This window comes from Dama dama, chromosome 7 (assembly GCF_033118175.1).
Source record: "Dama dama isolate Ldn47 chromosome 7, ASM3311817v1, whole genome shotgun sequence".
In the NCBI taxonomy this organism is placed as follows: Eukaryota; Metazoa; Chordata; class Mammalia; order Artiodactyla; family Cervidae; genus Dama; species Dama dama.
In genome coordinates this window covers 18,312,781-18,331,590 of record NC_083687.1, presented here as the reverse complement: position 1 = coordinate 18,331,590, position 18,810 = coordinate 18,312,781, and the positions used below count along the sequence as shown (strand labels likewise).

Sequence of the window (18,810 nt, the reverse complement as noted above, 5' to 3'; positions counted from 1 at the left end):
ACATTCACTGTTTTTCTTGTCCTGTTTTTATGTTGCTTGGGATCTTTTTCAAGCATAACTCCAGTTAAGATTTTATGGAAAATAAAAATATTTTCTATGGTTTTCCACACTAAGAATAACATCAGGCAAATGTTTGCTGAATGCTTCTTTTAGCTGCTGAAATTATGTTCATCACATTAGGCAGTTTTCACTGTCATGTGGTGATTCATCAACTCTCTTCTAAGACACAGGTCTTACAAATCAGGGTTTTTTTTTCCTTTATGAGCCAAGGAATGAATATTTATGCTACCCACCGTCCCCTAAAACAGGCAGCCTCACCTCTGGACAAATGTTCTCTGAAAAAGGTCCAGAGAGAAATATTTCAGGCTTTGCAGGCCATTCTGTCTCTGTCACAGCTACTCAGCTCTGCCATTTTAGTGCAGAAGCAGCCATAGACGATACATAAACAGAGAGACATGGCTGTATTCCCGGAAAACTTTATTTACAAAAGCAGGCAGCGTATGGAATTTGGCCCCCTGACAATAGTTGGCAGACCCCTCATCTCAGGATTTCTCAACCTCGGCACTGATATTTGGGGTCTGACGATTCCTTGTTTGGGGTAGAGGACCTGCCCTCAGTATCGTAGAATGTTTAGTGACATCCCTGGCCTCTACCCCGCTCAAAGCCAGAAGTACCACCACCACCCAATTGTGACCATCAGAAATAGCTCCAGACGTTACTCCCCAGGAGGCAGACCCACCCTCAGCTGAGAACCACTGTTTCATTCGAAAGCAAACAGGAGCCAACTATGCTATATGATGGCCAAAATAAGAAGGGATCTTGGGTGAAGAGGACTGCTTGGTGCAGAAGTCAAGTACAGTGAAGACCGAGGTGGGGCTGTTGGATTGGCCCACACAATTACTAGCAAGCGATCTCAAGCACTCGGGCTGAGTACAGGGGACGGTGCTCCACTTGGAGAGTGTGGAGGATAGAGGAGCAGTCCGTGTCTGCAGAGACCCTCTGGAATTTTGACGGGAAGAACAGGGATGGGAGGCCAGAGGCAGAGGAGGGGTTGTTTTATGGTGGGAACCAGTGGAGCTGGGCCGCATGATTTGGGAATTCTCAGTTGGTTGAGCGGGCTTACCTAGCGATGGAGATAGAGAGAGGGAGGAGAAGGAGGGAAAGGGGCATGGGCCCCAGGCCACAGGTGGACAGGACAGCTTTGAGAATCCATCCTCCATTGTCACAGGGAGAAAGCCCAACACACACAAATGTTTTCCTGTCCCCATCTTCTTCCCTTGGAGAGAAGAGAGGTGACAGGTCATCAGGGGAGGAGGCCTTGGGAGCTAAGGAGACCAGAACACTGTCATCACCACCCCAAACCAAGCATCAGACCGCACACCCACAGTTCCCTCTAGGACCCCTTGGATTTCCAAGAACTCCGATGCTCTAAATGTCTCATGCTTCTTTTTCCTCATTTTTATAGAGTCTTCTTCAAGATCAAAAGCCGAAACGCACACATGAAAACTCACAGACAGCAGGAGGAACAGCAGAGGCAGAAAGCGCAGAAGGCGGCGTTTGCGGCCGAGATGGCAGCCACAATCGAGAGGACTACGGGGCCGGTGGGGCCGCAGGGGCTGCTGCCCCTGGACCAGCTGAGTCTGATCAAACCCATCAAGGACGTGGACCTCCTCGATGACGACGTCGTCCAGCAGTTAGGAGGCGTCATGGCAGAGGCCGAGGTCGTGGACACCGGTCTCCTCCTGGATGATCAGGCTTCAGTTTTGCTTCAGGGTGACACGGAACTCTGAAGGTCCCGCGTGTCACTTCAGGACAGCGAAAACCCACAGCCTCCAGCCTCTCATCAGGAAACTGGGACTGCCTGCTTGTTTTGTAATCATTTTAAACTACCTGTTTAAAAAGTGCTCGTTTTTTTTTTTCCAGGTTTAGAAACAAATCGGTTTTTTCTTTTCCTTTTATTTAAAAACAATTGTTTTTATGGGAGGTTGGGGGGAATAAATAATTGGCACAATTCTACTTTAAGATGTGTTTCATCTGGGCTAGGCTACATTCCCAAGAACTCATTCCTGGCTGGGAATGAACTTGACATTCATGTTCTTTTGCTTTTTAGATGCCAACCATCCTGGTTGCCTTTTATCCCAAAGCTTGCGTGAGTGAGCGAGTGTGTGTGTGTGTGTGTGTGTGTGTGTGTGTGTGTAAAGCAGGCTGCTTTCTTTGTGCTAGGGTCTTGGACCATCCTTCCCTACCAACAGTCATTTTTGTGTTGACCTCATTCCACAGTTTGCAGTGAACTTGGCACCTTTGCTGAGAGACCCTGCTAGGAAGTAGCTTTCCAGTGAGCAAAGTCAGCTTTGTGTTCCACAGCTTTCTTCCAGCATACACGTCATTTGAAGAGTTGACCAAATGTGAAAATAATTTTTCTCCCTGCCCTGCCCATCACTCAGCCTGGCTCTAAAAACTGAGTACTGTATTTCAGACTTTCCCTCCATGGCAGTGGTTTACTGAGAAGGTGGTTCATAGAGCAAGCGTGTCCTCTTCCCTGTGCCCTGGGGACTGGTTGACTCCAATTCACTGGTTGGCAGAGGCGTACTTCAGCCTGAGCTGACTGACTGCAAGTCCGTCTGGAGGAAAATAACCCCAACTATTAAGTTGCTAGGGTTGTTTTTAGGGAAGATAGTCAAGGAGCACAGATCAAAGTATCTAGAATGCCAAGAAGCCTTCTTTTGCCCAAAAACTAGCTCAGAAGAGCTCATTCCTTTTTGCCACACCGTTAATGGTCTGTGGGGTTCCAAAATTACTCTGTGCCACTTGGAAGTACCATGAAACCTGATTCACTGCGATTCTGTTGTCACGCATCTGTGCTGGACCGAAGTTTACTTTGACGCTAACTCTGAGGAAAAGGGTTTTCTAGCAAATCTGATGGCAAATACAAGGGAAATAGCATTAAAGGCCAACAAAAATGGTTTCAGATGCCCCATCAGCTCCATTGTTTGCATTCAAACAGTGAATTTATTCATTAAAGTCATTTACCAAAGCTCTTCTAGAATTCTCCAAGCGACATAACTCTGCTCTGCCTCCTGTCCCTGCTGGCAGGGCTGCTGTTTGTACTTGAAGGTATTAAACCTGTAATCCTTCAAAAATGGCTTTCAGCTCAGGCTTTTGAGCTGAGTCAGACTGCTCTGCGGCCTCCGTCAGGGCAAATGAGTGCGCGCCTTCAGACTGGAATGCGGTCCCAGCTCAGAGCTGACGCGTCTGGCTGGTGACTTCCGAGCAGGGGGCTTTCCCGCCTTCCCCTGCCCCAGGTAGGCTGATGCCCCAGCTCCTGCAGGCGTGGCAACCCTGCCAGGGCACTTTGCTGACACAATAACTAGCTTGACGTGAAAGAGGATGTCAGTGGAAGGATGAGGATAGGAAAAAAGCATCCTTTACGTCGTTTGCAAAAGTGTTTAGCGGGCAGTCACGACCCACAGTGGCCCCACACAGGCAGTGTCCTCTGAATCTCAGGAAAGCCATGGACAGAAGATCGATACAACGGTTCCTTTCATGCCATCATTTCTGTTCTCAGAAAAAGGTCTTGAAAGTTTCCTTTATCTTTTCTTTTTTTTAAGGGAAATAATGTGTCATTTGTCGCCATTTCTGACAAGTTATTCTATGTTTTGAGTTCAGGACTGCCTGGGCAGGGCATCAGCTTTGTGGCAGATCTATTTGAGAACCATACCAAGTGTAATACCGGCTGATCCCATCTGCCCCAGTGACTACTTCCCTCCACATGTGGGTATATGAGAGGGTTCTGGAAGGGTTCTGCTATTGGATCTCTGAAAGTTTATCTGGCAAAGGAGCAAACACCCAGGAAAAATGTTTATAAAGCAAATGTATGCATTCTGTTTGGAGATTTGCCCGGCTGTTCCAGTTTAAAACATTAAAATAAAATGAGTTGCCAAGGCAAAAATATAATGCACAATTCAGTTTTGACTTTCCACGCAGTATACCATAAGTATTTTTGACTTGAAATAACCAAAGAACTCCTCCTTGATGAGACAGTTCGCTTTGCTGAATTAGTATTTTTCTTCACAGTATCAGCTTAGAGGATTGACTTCACAGTAAAATATTGCACTTATTTTTTTTCCTGAAATGATTCTGCCTGCATGTATGTGCTGTGTTCTAGTTCCCCACCCCCATCTCTCCTCACCCCGAAGAACTTTTCTTCCCGATGGTTTATGTCTTCAACAGGTTACTGTTTACTATCAGATAGTTTTTCATTAGTGAATTTAGACCTCTTTGAGAAAGCTTGTATATAAAAAGTTAAAAGATATATTTTATGGAAAAACCCATCTTATTTTCAAATATATTTAACTGCTGTTCTATTTTATTAGAGGAAGGTTGTAAATATTTTCTAGGAGTTCTATTGTAAAGAAAAGTATTTTTGAAAAAAATTAATGTAATAAAAACTAAAACATTTTTAAATGGTGGTTGTGATTGCTTCCTGTTCTGGCTTTGTTGTGTTCTCTTCACAGGAAATGTCTTGCATGCCTTGCCATGTTAGGATGTAATTTATTCCGGTTTGCACTATTTTCAGTTGACATCATAATATCTAATGTGCTTCACTGTATTTTCCCCTGGAATGCAGGTCCCTTGGTCCATATCAAAAGCAGTATGTATAGCATATTCATACTTTTTCTTTTGTATCGTGTGTATTTTTAATAAGGATTTTATGTAACATTTTGGCAAAAAAAGAGGACAGTATTTTCTAGTGAATTTTATAATACATTTTGCTAAAAATGTTTCTTCCTAGGTCAGTTTTTGTTAAGGTGAACCAAAAGTCTTATTTTCCCAGGGGTTTAAAAAAAAAGTTTGAAGCTTGAAAGCAAAGTTATATTTAAACATCATATGTAACAAATAAAGATGTTTTATAGACTTGTCCTCAAAAGTTGCATTCCTTAAAAAACAAAAACAACTAGGGCATTCTAGGTTGGTTTCCCCCTGAGTGATAAGCATTTTTTTTTTAACTGCCACAATACTATTTTTCAGAAAGCCAGGAGAATTTTACTTAAAAGTTTCCAGTCATTAGTCTTCTCAGAAATTTATTACAGTTCTTATAAGATAGGCATTCATCAGAGATGTAACCAAATAGACACTGTCATATTTATTTGTGAAAACCTGATTCAATATTGCATCAGCTGCTCTGAAAATAAAATGTTATCTTTTTGAGTTTCATTTGGCTTAACATTCCTTCTTTTTAGCCGCTAAAGTGACTTCTCAATGCTAATTTACCATTAGTTGGTTTCTAGAGACCTGTTTAGAGGGGTGTTGATCAGGTTTAATGCTCATATAAGTGCCCCCACCCCCACTCTGGAGGCCAAGCTGAATTTTTCTGCTTCTCCACGCAGTGGATGAGGCACTTGAAGGGTTGAGGGTCTCTAACTCTCAGTAGTCAATGCAGTTTCAGGGAGTTCAGTAATATACAAGTTACCTCACAGGGAACCGCCAACAAAATCCAGCCCACCCTGATTTATAGGCATGGCTAATCTTGATTTCCAAATTCTGAATTTAATGCTCAACAGCAAAGTTCAGGAGAAATCTGAAATTCTGGATTTTATACAGAACTTGATTTAAGTGGGGCATAGCTGTCCAAGACCTTGATCTTCTACATGCTTGGGGGGTTTTATACTTTTAATTTGGGCAATTCTGGTCCTGTACCAAAGGAAACAGCTCTTCCTTTACAAACACTGTGCATTTAGCCAGTGTTGGAAATTTAAATTCTGCTTCCAGAGGCTCAGGTGTCCAATCTGAAGATTTTAATTTTTGCATTCATTACTCATCTACCAGGCACTATTCTACGCTGTTATTACACATGGGGGAGTTGAGTGGATAAAGAGGACTGTGACATCATTCCTGCCTGCATGCCAAGGAATTTAATACTTAGAAAAAACATACAGGGTCCTGGGAACAGATCCAAGTCCACCAGTGGGAAGAGCAAAGTTCATGGTTTATTACTATTACTGAACCATCTCACCATCAGCCACATATTCACAGCAATTTGCAATAGGTTCTCAGCAACTATTTGTTAAAGTGGTTATCTCTAATCTTCCAGGGAAGTTTATCTGCATGTGTGTATGTGTAAATAAAACCTCTTTTGAGTTTACCTAAAGTCAACTCTTAGTTCCACAGACCTCCAGTCTATCTCCCTTGGTCACAGCCAGCCAGCTGGGGACTGAGGCTGCGTTTTAATGTTGACATAAGCAAAACATAATTAGGAAGTCATGTTAAGAAACTGAACATTATTATTAATATTTATCTAACATTAATTAATACATTATCTTATTTAGATAATAGATTTTTGAGTCTCAGATATCCCTGTATAAAAGAGCCAAAGGACTGATTATTTCTTTATACGAGAGAGAACCTTTTGAAAAAAGCTATCCTCCAGCTATCCCTCAAGAGATGTGTTTAATGCTTCTGTTTGAGTGTAAAGGCCAAGCAGTCATATATACTTGATTTACATCGCAGCACACACATCCTTAACATACAACATGGATCTTTCTTTGGGCTGTTTGGGATCATTACTTCCTCTGCTTCTATAATTTTATTTTCGATGGTCTTGATATTTCTTCTTTTCCCAAGCACTTTATTTAAAGGTATGTTTGACACATAAACTCTATAGATATTTATTGTGTACAACTTGATGAGTTTGGAGATAAGTGTATAACCATGAAACCAGCACAATCAAGGGAGAAGGGGTGTCTTTTAAAACAGAACAACCGGTGCAATCAAAGTATGATTTAACTTAGAAATATTTGATGCACACACTTATTTTTCCTGGATATAAAGCAAGGTAGACTTGCACCAACCATCTAGAATCACTTGATCTCCTGTTCATTTACACTAATTCAGAGGTTTGAAGGGTTAGTTCATAGGGAAGAGACCCATAATGGACTGGCCAAGCTTCAGAACACCGTCCATGCTAATAAACTAATAACTTTAATGTGTCAAAACAAAAAACCCGCACTGTCTATGCCTACACACCATACCAAAAGACCCTGTCCACAACCCCACTGCTGGCGAAACCCCAATTGGCCCCTCACAATGATTCCCAGTTTGCCCCCAGCTAATTGGTCCAGGGCTGGCACCTGACCAAAAGCTATTAGGCCCACAGTGTTTTCGATGACACAGTTTAGTCCCGGAAAACAAGGGGACCAAATCCAATTCCTGCATTTTAGAGTATGAATGGAGAAACTTGGTGAACCAAAAGCAGCAAGCAGTGGTCACATGCAAGGTGGAAATCTGAGGGAGCAGACACAATTTATAAGCAGAGAAAGGCCATCCATAAAGAGACCATATTTGGCCAGAGGGGTGGAGAGGGCATCCAGTTCCGAAGGCTGTTTTTAGCCCACTTTTCCAGTTTCAGGAGTAGGTAAGGCCATCTCGGTCTTTAAAAATAAACTCCTTTTTTGCAGGAGCATAGGGAAGCAGGGATCTCTATGCCTCACATCCTAGAGACTTAAGTAGAACTGGACCTTATCACAGAGTCAACTCCAGGGGTGTTGCAGGGGTGGAAAAGGCATTGAACTAGGATGTTGAAGCTGGTTATTGGTTCAGCTGTAACTAATTCACCACATGACTTTGAGTCATTTCATCTCTGAGTCTCAGTCTCCTCACTTATTAAATTCGGATAAACTGTACGTCATCTTGTGAGGATCCGATTAGGTAACACAGGGAAATGTTGTTTGCAAGCTGTAATGTCACCATCATTGGCTGCTGCAGAACCCTCACTCAGCTTGTTCAGGGCAGCAGAGGCAGGCTGAGGAGCCATCCCAGAAGAGAGACTGATGCTTTAGAAGCAGCAACAGAGTTGGAGAGCTCTAGGAAAACTCCACTGGCTAAGAGGGACCAGCCAACTGCGAATGTCACAACTGAAAGAGGGAGCTTGATTCTGAAAAGGACACTGGCTTCTGCCAAGGCTATTGCGGTTACAGCTCTCACCTCTAAGTTATAAACGCAGATTGTTTCTCCAAGGCAAGGTGAGTATCAGACACCAAATCGTGGACCACATGACCAGGGAATCCTAAACCAGAGACATTCTGACTCTCAAAACTATGATTCGAAAATGTCACAAGACCACTAAACCCAGCCTCTTGGTTATTCCCCTTAAAAAAAAAAAAAAAAAAAAAAAACAGACAAGAATACCTTAACCCAAAGATAAACATGGAGTGGATCTGAGGCTTGGCTCATACTCCCTTGCCTGGCGCCCTGCAATAAATCCTTACTCTCTGCAAACCCCCACTGTCAGTCTGGGTTGTTTTGCGAGCCACAGGCACACAAGCGCTTTGCTCCGTTATAACAGGAAAATCAACTATCAACCAACCATCAACTCAGAGATAACCACTGTCAATACATTAGTCATATTTGTTCCAAGCGTGTGGTTATGTTTACGTCCAACAAGACAGGAACTGCAAAGAACAAACGACTAACGGAACTCAGTAACTACCTAGAAACAAGCTGAAGCTATAACAAGAAGGCGGATGGGCCAGGTTAAGACCTGAAGGAAGCCGGCTGTGTTCATCCCGAGAGCGTGGAATCACGTCTCTGTGGTTATTCCTCCGCCGGAACACAAGGATACACTCTCTCCTTCTGCGGAACTCTATGGTCAAAGGACGCCTCTGTGATCCCGGAAGCGATCCAGGGGAGAGGGAACGGCAAGATGGCGGCGCGAGCGGTGTTTGGGGCCCTGGGCCGGCGCTTCTGGCAGGTAAGGAGCGTGCTACGTGGATTAGGCGGCCTAACAGGGACAGGTACCATTACGTCTGATTGCCACTTGTCATTTTTCCCATCTTCCGCGATATTTATTCCGCACTTTGACCCGTTGTTTGGAAGAAGGTGGCGAGAAAAGGGCTGATTTTATCTCGAATTCTCTCAGGATAAAACAGAAGTTAATTATTCAGGGCAAAGACAGGAACGAGAAGAAGAGTAGACTATGAGAAGTGGAAAGGATGTTGGAGCGAATGTTGCAGACCCCGCCTTTCACGTTTGCGGAATAGGCTCAAAGAAGTCAGGAAGCTACACCTCGCTAAAATTCGGTGGCTTGAGAGTTTAGACGCTTCTCACGGAATCAGATTGAGATACCTTCCTGATAACCAGGTTTCTGAGACTCAGATGACAGTCTCTGAAATCAGAGAAGTGGGTTAAATATTCACTGCTGTGTTTTTTGGAGAAAAAATAAAAAAATTCAAGCAGCCGTTCTTATTTGGCTTCAGCACTCCTCTACTCTTTAGGAGAATGGATACATGTATATGTATAGCTGCGTCCCTTCGCTGTTACCTGAACTGTCACAACATTGTTAATCCGCTATACTCCATACAATAGAAAAAGTGTTTTTTTTTTTTTTTTTTAATGTTGAGGACTCCAAGGAGCTTTGGGTTTTGTGGTGTTTAAGCTATCGATTTTTTAGCTTATTAGAAAATACAACCGAGAATCTTAAAAATACTTAATTAAAAATAACACTAATAAACTCATTACATGTTAACATAATTAGCGGTTTTATGGGAAGCAAGTAGGTTTTCCACAACAAATTGAGAGAGAGGAGTGGCATGTTTTATGTTTTTGCAAACCTCTTTAATGTCTGGCTAAATAGAAGACAGCTTCTCTAGCTGCTTCTGCAGTCTCTTACTACCTCAGAGGCCATACAGTCTCTGGAAAACTTCACTGTACTCTGGTGAGAGACTTTGAGTGGGAAAGTTGAAAGTAGCATCTTACTGTTATTATAAAAAAAATGTAAGTTTAGCCTCAGGAGCCACCTCTGAAAGTGTCTCAGAAGTCCCTCAGAGGTCCTTAGACCACACTTTGAGAACCACTGTCCTTAAGTCAGGTAGCATTAAAGGTTGAAATTTTGAATTATTTTTAAGACATATTTACCCAGAGCAGAGGCTCCACTCCCTCAAAAAAAGAAAGGAAAGCAAAGGTAAGAACTTCTTAAGGTTCATTTGTGGATGTAACAGCACTTTCAGTTCAGTTCAGTCACGTCCAACTCTTTGCGACCCCATGATTCGCAGCACGCCAGGCCTCCCTGTCCATCACGAACTCCCGGAGTTTACTCAAATTCATGCCCATTGAGTCAGTGACGCCATCCAGCCATCTCATCCTCTGTCATCCCCTTCTCCTCCTGCCCCCAATCCCTCCCAGCATCAGGGTCTTTTCCAATGAGTCAACTCTTCGCATGAGGTGGCCAAAGTATTGGAGTTTCAGCTTCAGCATCAGTCCTTCCAATGAACACCCAGGACTGATCTCCTTTAGGATGGACTGGTTGGATCTCCTTGCTGTCCAAGAGACTCTCAAGAGTCTTCTCCAGCACCATAGTTCAAAAGCATCAATTTTTCGGTGCTCAGCTTTCTTCACAGTCCAACTCTCACATCCATACATGACCACTGGAAAAACCATAGCCTTGGCTAGAAGGACCTTTGTTGGCAAAGTAATGTCTCTGCTTTTTAATATGCTATCTAGGTTGGTCATAACTTTCCTTCCAAGGAGTAAGCGTCTTTTAATTTCATGGCTGCAGTCACCATCTGCAGTGATTTTGGAGCCCCAAAAAATAAAGTCTGACACTGTTTCCACTGTCTCCCCATCTTATTTCCCATGAAGTGATGGGACCAGATGCCATGATCTCAGTTTTCTGAATGTTGAGCTTTAAGCCAACGTTTTCAGTCTCCTCTTTCACTTTCATCAAGAGGCTCTTTAGTTCCTCTTCATTTTCTGCCATAAGGGTGGGGTTTGAGATTTTAAAAGCAGGGGAAGATACTTGGGAAGTGTCATATTCCTTAGACCTGTGGTTCTTCAGCACAACTGGATTGTGGGCTCACTGGCCCACAAACATGGGAGGCAGTTTTCTCTGTGAGTATGTGTGGAGAAAGGCCTGTACCTCTTACCACCTTGTGGTATTGTGCTTGATTTCCTTTCTTCTTTTTGTTTTTCCCCCTTGATCCAAGGGAGACTATGAAAGTTTTGATTTGCCTCCTCCTTCGGCAAAGAGAGGGAAAAGGATAATAAGCTATGAATAGGCATTCTTAACAACTTAGGTGACCCTCTGTTGTTTTAATTTTGTTTGTACTAAACTGGTATTCTCACCTTTGAAGTGTTTTTAAGGATCTGTTAAGCTTCCAGTTTCTCAGGTTGCACTTTTAAATCTCAGGAAAGCTTAAGAAAAAAGAAAAAGCAAGTGGCAGATTATGTGTTACATATAGTAGGATAGATTTCCTACAACTGGAAGTTTTGTTCCACCAGGGGGAGCTGATAATAAAGGATTTGGGAATGCTGGATTGTTGCAGTATGAGTGAGGCACAGTAGTGATAGTAAATGGGTGTAAATTCCAGTGTGTATTTCAGTTTACTTACAAGCTAGTTGTTATAGCTAGTTACTTATAAGCTAGTTGTCCCAGCCAAAGCAAGAAATAAATATGCTGGAAAAGGATGAAAACTTCAAGAGTACTTTGGAATTCTTATTCCAGCCCAATAAATTATAAAGGCACTTTTTTTTAATGCTCAAAAATATTTAAGTAAAGTATGTATTATATTGAAATACATTTAGTCTGTAAAAAATAATGGTCAAATGAAGTCAAATGTTTTCTTCCTTAATGTCCACATATTTAATTCATAGCTATTCATGTGAGAATTGCTTGTTTTTAAAAAATTCTTGCTCCTGAGCTTTAAAAGATACAGTCTGTGGCATTTTGAGAGTCCTTTTTGATTATCAACTCTACCATTGTCTTCTTCTTTTTCCTAATGAAGCCTAATTTGGCATTTAGTTACCCTAGTTGTTTGTTTTGTTTGTTCAGTTCCTATGTTGTGTCTCTTTTGTCACCTCATGAACTGTAGCCCGCCAGACTCCTCTGTCCATGGGATTTTCCAGGCAAGAATATTTGAGTGGGTTGTTATTTCCTTCTCCAGGGGATTTTCCCTACCCAAGGATCTCCTGCATTGGGAGGTGGACTCTTTGTCATTACACTATTTGGGAAGCCCCAGTTACCCCCATATCTTCATCTAAAATAAAGAGAAAACCTGTTGTTTGAAGCATCCTTTTGGGTTTTAATGGAAACAATGACTGGTTTGGAAATTGACTTCAATTCTGATACACATCCCCCTTTTTTTAAGGGTTCAAGGAATTTTTCTGTAAGCAGTTCTAGGAGCAGTATAGCCAAAAACGATGGCTTTCTTCTGTAAGTATATAATTGGATTTGCTAAATTGATAAGAAAATAGACTCTTTTGCTGTTTTACTTAGATTTCTCTTTGTTTCCACACATAGCAGCACCAGTATGAAGTGGGTACAGTTTTCAAACCTACACGTTGATGTCCCCAAGGATTTGACCAAGCCTGCGGTATGCACTCCCTATTTCTTGGCATAAGAAGCTACATTATCGATAAATTTTCCTCCTTATTTCATTTGAGGCTGTTTCCCAAACACTTTATGAATAAAACAAATGTGTTCTAGAATACTGGCAGACCCACAGTGAGCCTGAGGAAAGTATTCTCTGATATCCCTGAGTGCTCAGGGTCGCTTTCAGGCTGTCAAGGTGAGAGCTAATTGAATAAATTACTTACCCCAGATAACTGTGGGAATGAGCTCTTTGCTTTTAGCTCAGTACAGTGTGCAGAGTTGTCATAATTAGTGATGCTGAATACTTGGTATTATAGAAGCGGTTTGTGTGGTGGGGAGTGGGGGTGGGGCCTTCAGGTCTTTATTTTCATTTTAAGACAGTGAGTCTGGGCCTGGACAATGCTTTATTGTTCACAGTGAGCATTATCACAAGCAAAATCCAGGAGCAGTGTGTAACCTTGTTTCCTTTAAGTGAAAGTCATGGTTCCATCAACCCAGTTTTGGGGTTATTTGTAGTTTTTATAAAATCCTTACAAGTTCCAAACCAAATGCTTGCAGTCCCACCCCTCAAAAATAAGCCCCTTTAACAGTTTGGTGTGAATCCTCTAGACCTTTGTATGTAATCATCTACGCACACCACACACACCAAAATGGAACTGTGATATATCTAATGGACTGCTGGTTCAGTGTTGTCACTTCATAGCATGTGTGAATGCCGGGTCTCCAGATGCCTGCCTGAGCCAGGCCTGTAAGGAAGTGACAGGGTGACCACAGGGGCAGGCTGTGCCCTTTCTGAGCAAACAGCTGCTACTTGGCTATAGCCCCTGTGTTATGTGGAAAATCAGACCTAGGGATGTCATATTGTATACATTTTCCACATGAAATGAAATTCCAATATTGATGTGAAATCTTTTGATTTTTAGTATTTGTAACATTCAAAATATCTTTAAAACTCTATAGAGACTAGGCATTACACATCTTAGGGCCATATTCCCCCTCTGTTGTCCCTTCACTTAAGAGTAGTATACAAATGTTTTCTGTTCTTCCAACAACCATATTTGGGGGTACTTGCGAGTGAGTATCTAGTTTCCTGGTGAATAAGTAGATCTGGGACAAAGTGATTTAGGGACAAAGTGATTTAGGGACAAAGTGATTTAACTCTGAAACATCGGATTAGTAATATAAATTATTGGTTTGATGGATGAATGAAGCGAGGGTAATTCACGTCTTGGAAGAAAGTCAGAAATGTCAAACCCATTATTTCTAAGATCTTTAAGTATTAGGGTGGAAGAGGTAGAAGTTAGATGTACAGTCAGTGTCATAACATTTTAATTAGAAATGGGTCATTTTTTCTATTAGGGCAGGCAAAATAAACATGGACAAACCTAATAAAAAGAATATGAGTAGCAACAGCTCACTTTTGTTTAATGATGTTTATAATTTATAAGCACTTAAATCTGTGCTCTCTTATTTGTTCCCAGCAGAAATGCCATGAACTGTAGCACAGGTATTGTCCTGTTTATATATGAGAGGACTAAAGTGCAATAGATTAGTATATGACTTGCCTGTTGTCATTTAGCTTGAAGTGGGAGAGTTTAATTCTCAGTCCAATTCTTCTGACCAAGCTAGTTTTATTAACAAACCCCTAAATCTTTTCCTGTTGTGTATTTGGGGTTCAGTAACTTAAGCTAAAGGGTTCCATTGGTGATTTTGTAGGTTGCTTGAAAATCCTCTTGATTCAAACTGTGTTATAACTGATTCTTAAGGGTCATTCTGGAGTCTGAATGTAGTCGTATCTAGATATTTAAAGATGTTACTCTGTGTTTTTCTCCCCACTTACTAGTAAACTGTGAAGTTGTTCAGTTGAGGATAGTATTTTAAATTTTCCAGTATAAATATTAGAGGAATCATGACTAAAGCTTTTCTTCTTGATTTTAAAATTGCAGATAACCATTTCTGATGAACCAGACACATTATATAAGCGCCTGTCAGTTTTAGTAAAAGGCCATGATAAGGCTGTATTGGACAGTTACGAATATTTTGCAGTACTTGCTGCTAAAGAACTTGGTATCTCTATTAAAGTGTAAGTATGATATTTCTTATTCTGACCTGTTAGCTGCTATAACACAGTCAGGAAAATGGTGCCAGTCCCAGCTAGGTCTGATCCCTTAAAATGGGACAGAAACTCATGATGGAGAGAGTTTAGGTTTGTTATTCTAAGCAGAATCATTCCTTCCTGTCTACCAGAATTTTAAAATACTAGAATGAACAAGGAGAATGAAGGAATCCTTTCTCTAGAAATGGCACAGACATAGGAGTCCAAAGAAGCCTGTGTGTCTGAAATCTCCATGGGGCAGGGAGGTGGATTAGGTGAACACGCAGTTTTTCAGACCTGTTGGATTTGATGATCTTTGCTATTATATCCATTGTTTTAAAACTGCCTTAAGAAACATCAGTCAACCCAATACTTTGATGCATGAGTAGAGTGACTTCATATGGCCTTGAAGTCTCTGCAGGGTCAAGTATAACCACCTCCTTTGTCTTGTCTTCTGCTCTCTGATGCTGAACAAGACTCATTTGGAGCTTTGCCAGTCTTGCCTTCTAACTGAACTGAGGGAACTCGCACGTTTCCCATAACAGACTGTAGTTTGTGCTTACCAATGTATCTGTAATGCACACAGCAGATACCACAGCTGTGTCCAACACGCGGTGCTGCTCCCCCAGTTCATACATTTGGTCTGTGCAGGACCCCAGTGGTGTGAAAGCCAGAGGGGTGTGTGTGTGTGCCCAAGCACTTGGATGACAAGGCTTGTTTTCTGGGTCTGTGGCAAATGTTCCTGTTGCTGTCTGCGTGTTTATTTTGCCTGAGCTTTATGGCAACAGTTGTTAGAGATGACATTCTTAACAAATGGAAGTCTGTAAGTGATAGTTAATGCCTATAATTGAGCATGAGCCTGACCTACAAAATTGTGGAATCATGCTTTGATATCAGTGACTCAGGTTTTAACATCACTTAAGTGTGTTGCTTTGCCCATTAATTTTCTAGACATGAACCTCCAAGGAAAATAGAGCGATTTACTCTTCTCAAATCAGTGCATATTTTCAAGAAGCACAGAGTTCAGTATGAAATGAGAACACTTTACAGATGTTTAGAGGTGAGTTTATTTCAGATATTCAGGCTTTTTTTTTTTAATGCCCCAAATTTCACACGAGTGCATCATAACTTTCCTTTAACTTTGCCTGTGGGCTTCCTTTCAGTCAGTCCATGTCCAATAGTTGTAAAGAAGATGAGTGGTTTTTGTGTTTATGGAGGAAGCGTGATAGAAAAATATTCAAGTAAAGCCATCTTTCAGAGTGTTTGCCTAGTCGCTCAGTTGTGTCCAACTCTTTGTGACCCCATGGACTGTAGCCTGCCAGGCTCCTCTGTCCATGCATTTCTCCAGGCAAGAATACTAGAGTGGGTTGCCATGCCCTCCTGCAGGGGATCTTCCCATCCAAGGGATTGAACCCAGGTCTCCTGCATTGCAGGTGGATTCTTTATAGTCTGAGCCACCAAGGAAACCCTTTTTGGAGTAGTTCAGACTTTAACTCAGGAGTGCACATTATGTTGACTAGTATTTTTAATAAGAAATGGCAGGCAGTTTTTTTTTTTTTAATTTGGCTGTGACAGGTCTTAATTGCAGCATGCAGGATCTTTCATTGTGGTGCACAGGCTTCTCCCTAGTTGCAGCATGGTCTTAGTTGCCCTGTGGCATATGGGACCATGGTGCCAAGGACCCACATCCCCTGTGTTGGAAGGCAGATTCTTAACCACTGGAGAGCCAGTGAAGTCCCTATGTTGACTGATTTTTATACACTAAGCTAGCGTTGGAATAATTTTGCTTATATTTCAGAAACTCTAGCTAAGTTTTCACACAACTCTAATAATTCTTTTTTCATCCTCACTGAATTCTCCACATCCATGATAGCCAACATTAAGGTTTTTCATTCATTGATTATCATTCATTTGTGCAGCCACCCAGGCCAGCACAGTCTTGTAGATGAGAAAAGCATGGGATCTGGGGTCAGCCAGCCAGGTCCAAGCACTAGCATTTGCTGGCTGTGTGACCTGTGCCTTACTTAAGTCCTTCATTTTTAAATTGGAAATAATAACGGGACTCATCTCTCAAGGTTAATGTGAGGATTAAATGAGTATTTATATAAAGCACTTAGACTATTTTTCACACAATAAATGATGGGTAAATGTTATTAAAACAATTGCTTGTGCATCTTTTATATGAGAAGCTCTGTACTAGGCATTGTATTAAGACATTGCCCTACCCTTAAATGAAAAAGAAAAATCCTTAATTTTATTCACCTCGCCATAGAGCATACAGGAAATCTTAGACTAACTGTCTTATGATTTAATTTTTTGTTTCCTTTTGAGTTGTTTTGTGAAATTCTCGTGCTGTTCTGATACCATGTTTGCCATCTGGGTTTCATGGAGCCCTGACTTTAAGGCATTTGGGAGTACTATTTCTCCAGTTCAACCAGAGGAGCTACATTTTTTTCCTATTGGGATTCTGAAGATTTCACTGATGAAGAAATGACTGCTGATTTTACCCCACCCCCAAAAAAAAGTCTTAAAATTTTTACAGCATAGCATGAACCAATTTCATGTCTGAAATTTTAGTTAGAACATCTCACTGGAAGTACAGCAGATGTCTACTTGGAATATATTCAGCGAAACTTACCTGAAGGAGTTGCCATGGAAGTTACAAAGGTATGGCTTGAATTTCTACCTCAGTTGCAGGGAGATCTATTACATCGTTGTGTTGATACATTGCCGCCTGATCCAGCCGCCCCAGTGGAGGGGAGGACCTGGAGGCAGACTTGCCCCAGTGGTTGGGCTCTCTGCCCCCCCACCCCCAGCCCCCAGAGCAGTGGGGGCAGCTCAACAGAATGCAGCCCACATCCTCCCAGAGCAACTTCTGATGCCTTCCTTCCTCTTAGCAGTTGTCTCAACACAGGTTCCACATTGATTGGTGGTCCCTGGAGATCACTGAGGAACAGCAGACTATATATGTGAGAGTTTATCTGCCATTGAGTTTCCTTCTCTTTGTTTCAAAGTCCTGCAGCAAGATGAGGGGGTAAAAGAAAAAGGTCAGAGGCCTTGAGGGAAGAGAATGCATACATTCAGTTTGTGGCTAGAGTTCAGTTAAGTCCATTATACTATAATTTTGTTTTTCTCTCTAGACAAGATTAGAACAGTTACCAGAACACATCAAGAAGCCAGTCTGGGAAACAACACCAGAGGAAAAAGGAGACAGCAAGTCATAAAGTCCCGCAGTGACCACTTGTGCCAGGATGTGGAGTGAACCTGTCAAGTGGAGGGACCCTCCAGTGAGGACTATTTCAAGTCTACCCGACTGCTCTCCTGAGGCCACAAGGCCTGATCAGTGGAATGCAGGGATCAGAACTTTACTATACCCTGGACTGTTTTACAAGAACCACTTTATCTGTTCTTTTATAAGACTCATCTATTTCAGTTCTGATTTTTAAAAATATGAGCAAACCATTTGGTCTACTCTGTGCCAAGACAGTCAAATTTACATTTTGTTATTCCACTATTGTTTAGTTATTAGTTTGTACTGACTGTGATTTCTGTCTTTTCATTCATCTAAAAATGAGTGTTCCACATACTCATCACACACATTTTTTTCTTTTGAGGGACCTAGAAGGAACCTTTGGTTAATTAAACACTGAGCAGTTCGAGTTTTTGATACCTACCTTATTAGTGTAGGCTGGCATATGAGAGTTTGGGATGGTGAGCTCCAAGTTTTGCCCCATGTAAGCATTACATTCTTAAAAATGGATGTACTTTGCAGCAGATCAAGCATGTTTGTGACTTGCACTGAACCCCTCTGGGGCTGCCTAGAAGGGTCACTGTAATGGAATTTGAGCTCTCGAGAAATCACTGACTATTGGTTCATTCATCCTGTAATTTGTTTATTCAGTAAGCTTTTCTTTTGTTAGCTTTGCACCCACTACTGTAGTAAATACCAAAAATTGAATAGCAATAATGGCTTTCAAAAATTGTGCAAGGCACAAATAAATACTTTTCCTTATTAAGTTCCATGCTGATAAGACCTCTTTCTTTTGGTGAATAGCACTCTTTTTGTTTGGAGATGTCTACTTTTCCATGAAATTAGATAGTAGTAAAAAGCTCTGAAAGAGGCAGGATGACAATGGGCTGAGGCTGTTGGTGTATCAACCCCAAGGGACTGATTCGTTTCCTTTTTACAGAAGAATCGGGTGCTTGTCTTGTGGTTTCCTTCTCATCTTTGGGGTAGTTATGACTTCTCAGTTTTCCCCCCCTTAGACTGGAGTCCCTGTTCTCTTTTCCTGACCTGCTATCAGGTATGAGTGTTCTGAATGCACTCTGCTTATGTATCAGACTTATGTTACTG

At 41.7% G+C, this 18,810-nt stretch overlaps 2 protein-coding genes across 12 annotated transcripts in view; both read left to right on the top strand.

Moving 5' to 3' along the window:
* TRERF1 (transcriptional regulating factor 1) overlaps positions 1-5,208 on the top strand; it is a 206,396-nt gene extending 201,188 nt beyond the window's left edge. For all 10 annotated transcript variants that reach the window (XM_061146710.1, XM_061146713.1, XM_061146709.1 and 7 more), the window contains one exon: positions 1,466-5,208. In XM_061146710.1, the coding sequence (XP_061002693.1) occupies positions 1,466-1,790 (325 nt within the window). In that variant the 3' untranslated portion in view covers positions 1,791-5,208. The remainder of the gene's footprint in view (positions 1-1,465) is intronic.
* Positions 5,209-8,483: 3,275 nt separating this feature from the next.
* MRPS10 (mitochondrial ribosomal protein S10) lies at positions 8,484-18,476 on the top strand. 2 transcript variants are annotated; one of them, XM_061146708.1, is made up of 7 exons: positions 8,484-8,746; positions 12,138-12,202; positions 12,293-12,362; positions 14,308-14,444; positions 15,408-15,516; positions 17,034-17,123; positions 17,597-18,476. In XM_061146708.1, exons 1-7 carry the CDS (start codon positions 8,699-8,701, stop codon positions 17,678-17,680), a joined length of 603 nt encoding a protein of 200 aa, XP_061002691.1. In that variant the 5' UTR covers positions 8,484-8,698; the 3' UTR covers positions 17,681-18,476. The 2 variants fall into 2 exon arrangements, with proteins under 2 accessions (XP_061002691.1, XP_061002690.1); XM_061146707.1 differs by having other exon boundaries at positions 12,290-12,362.
* The last annotated feature ends 334 nt before the right edge of the window (positions 18,477-18,810 follow it).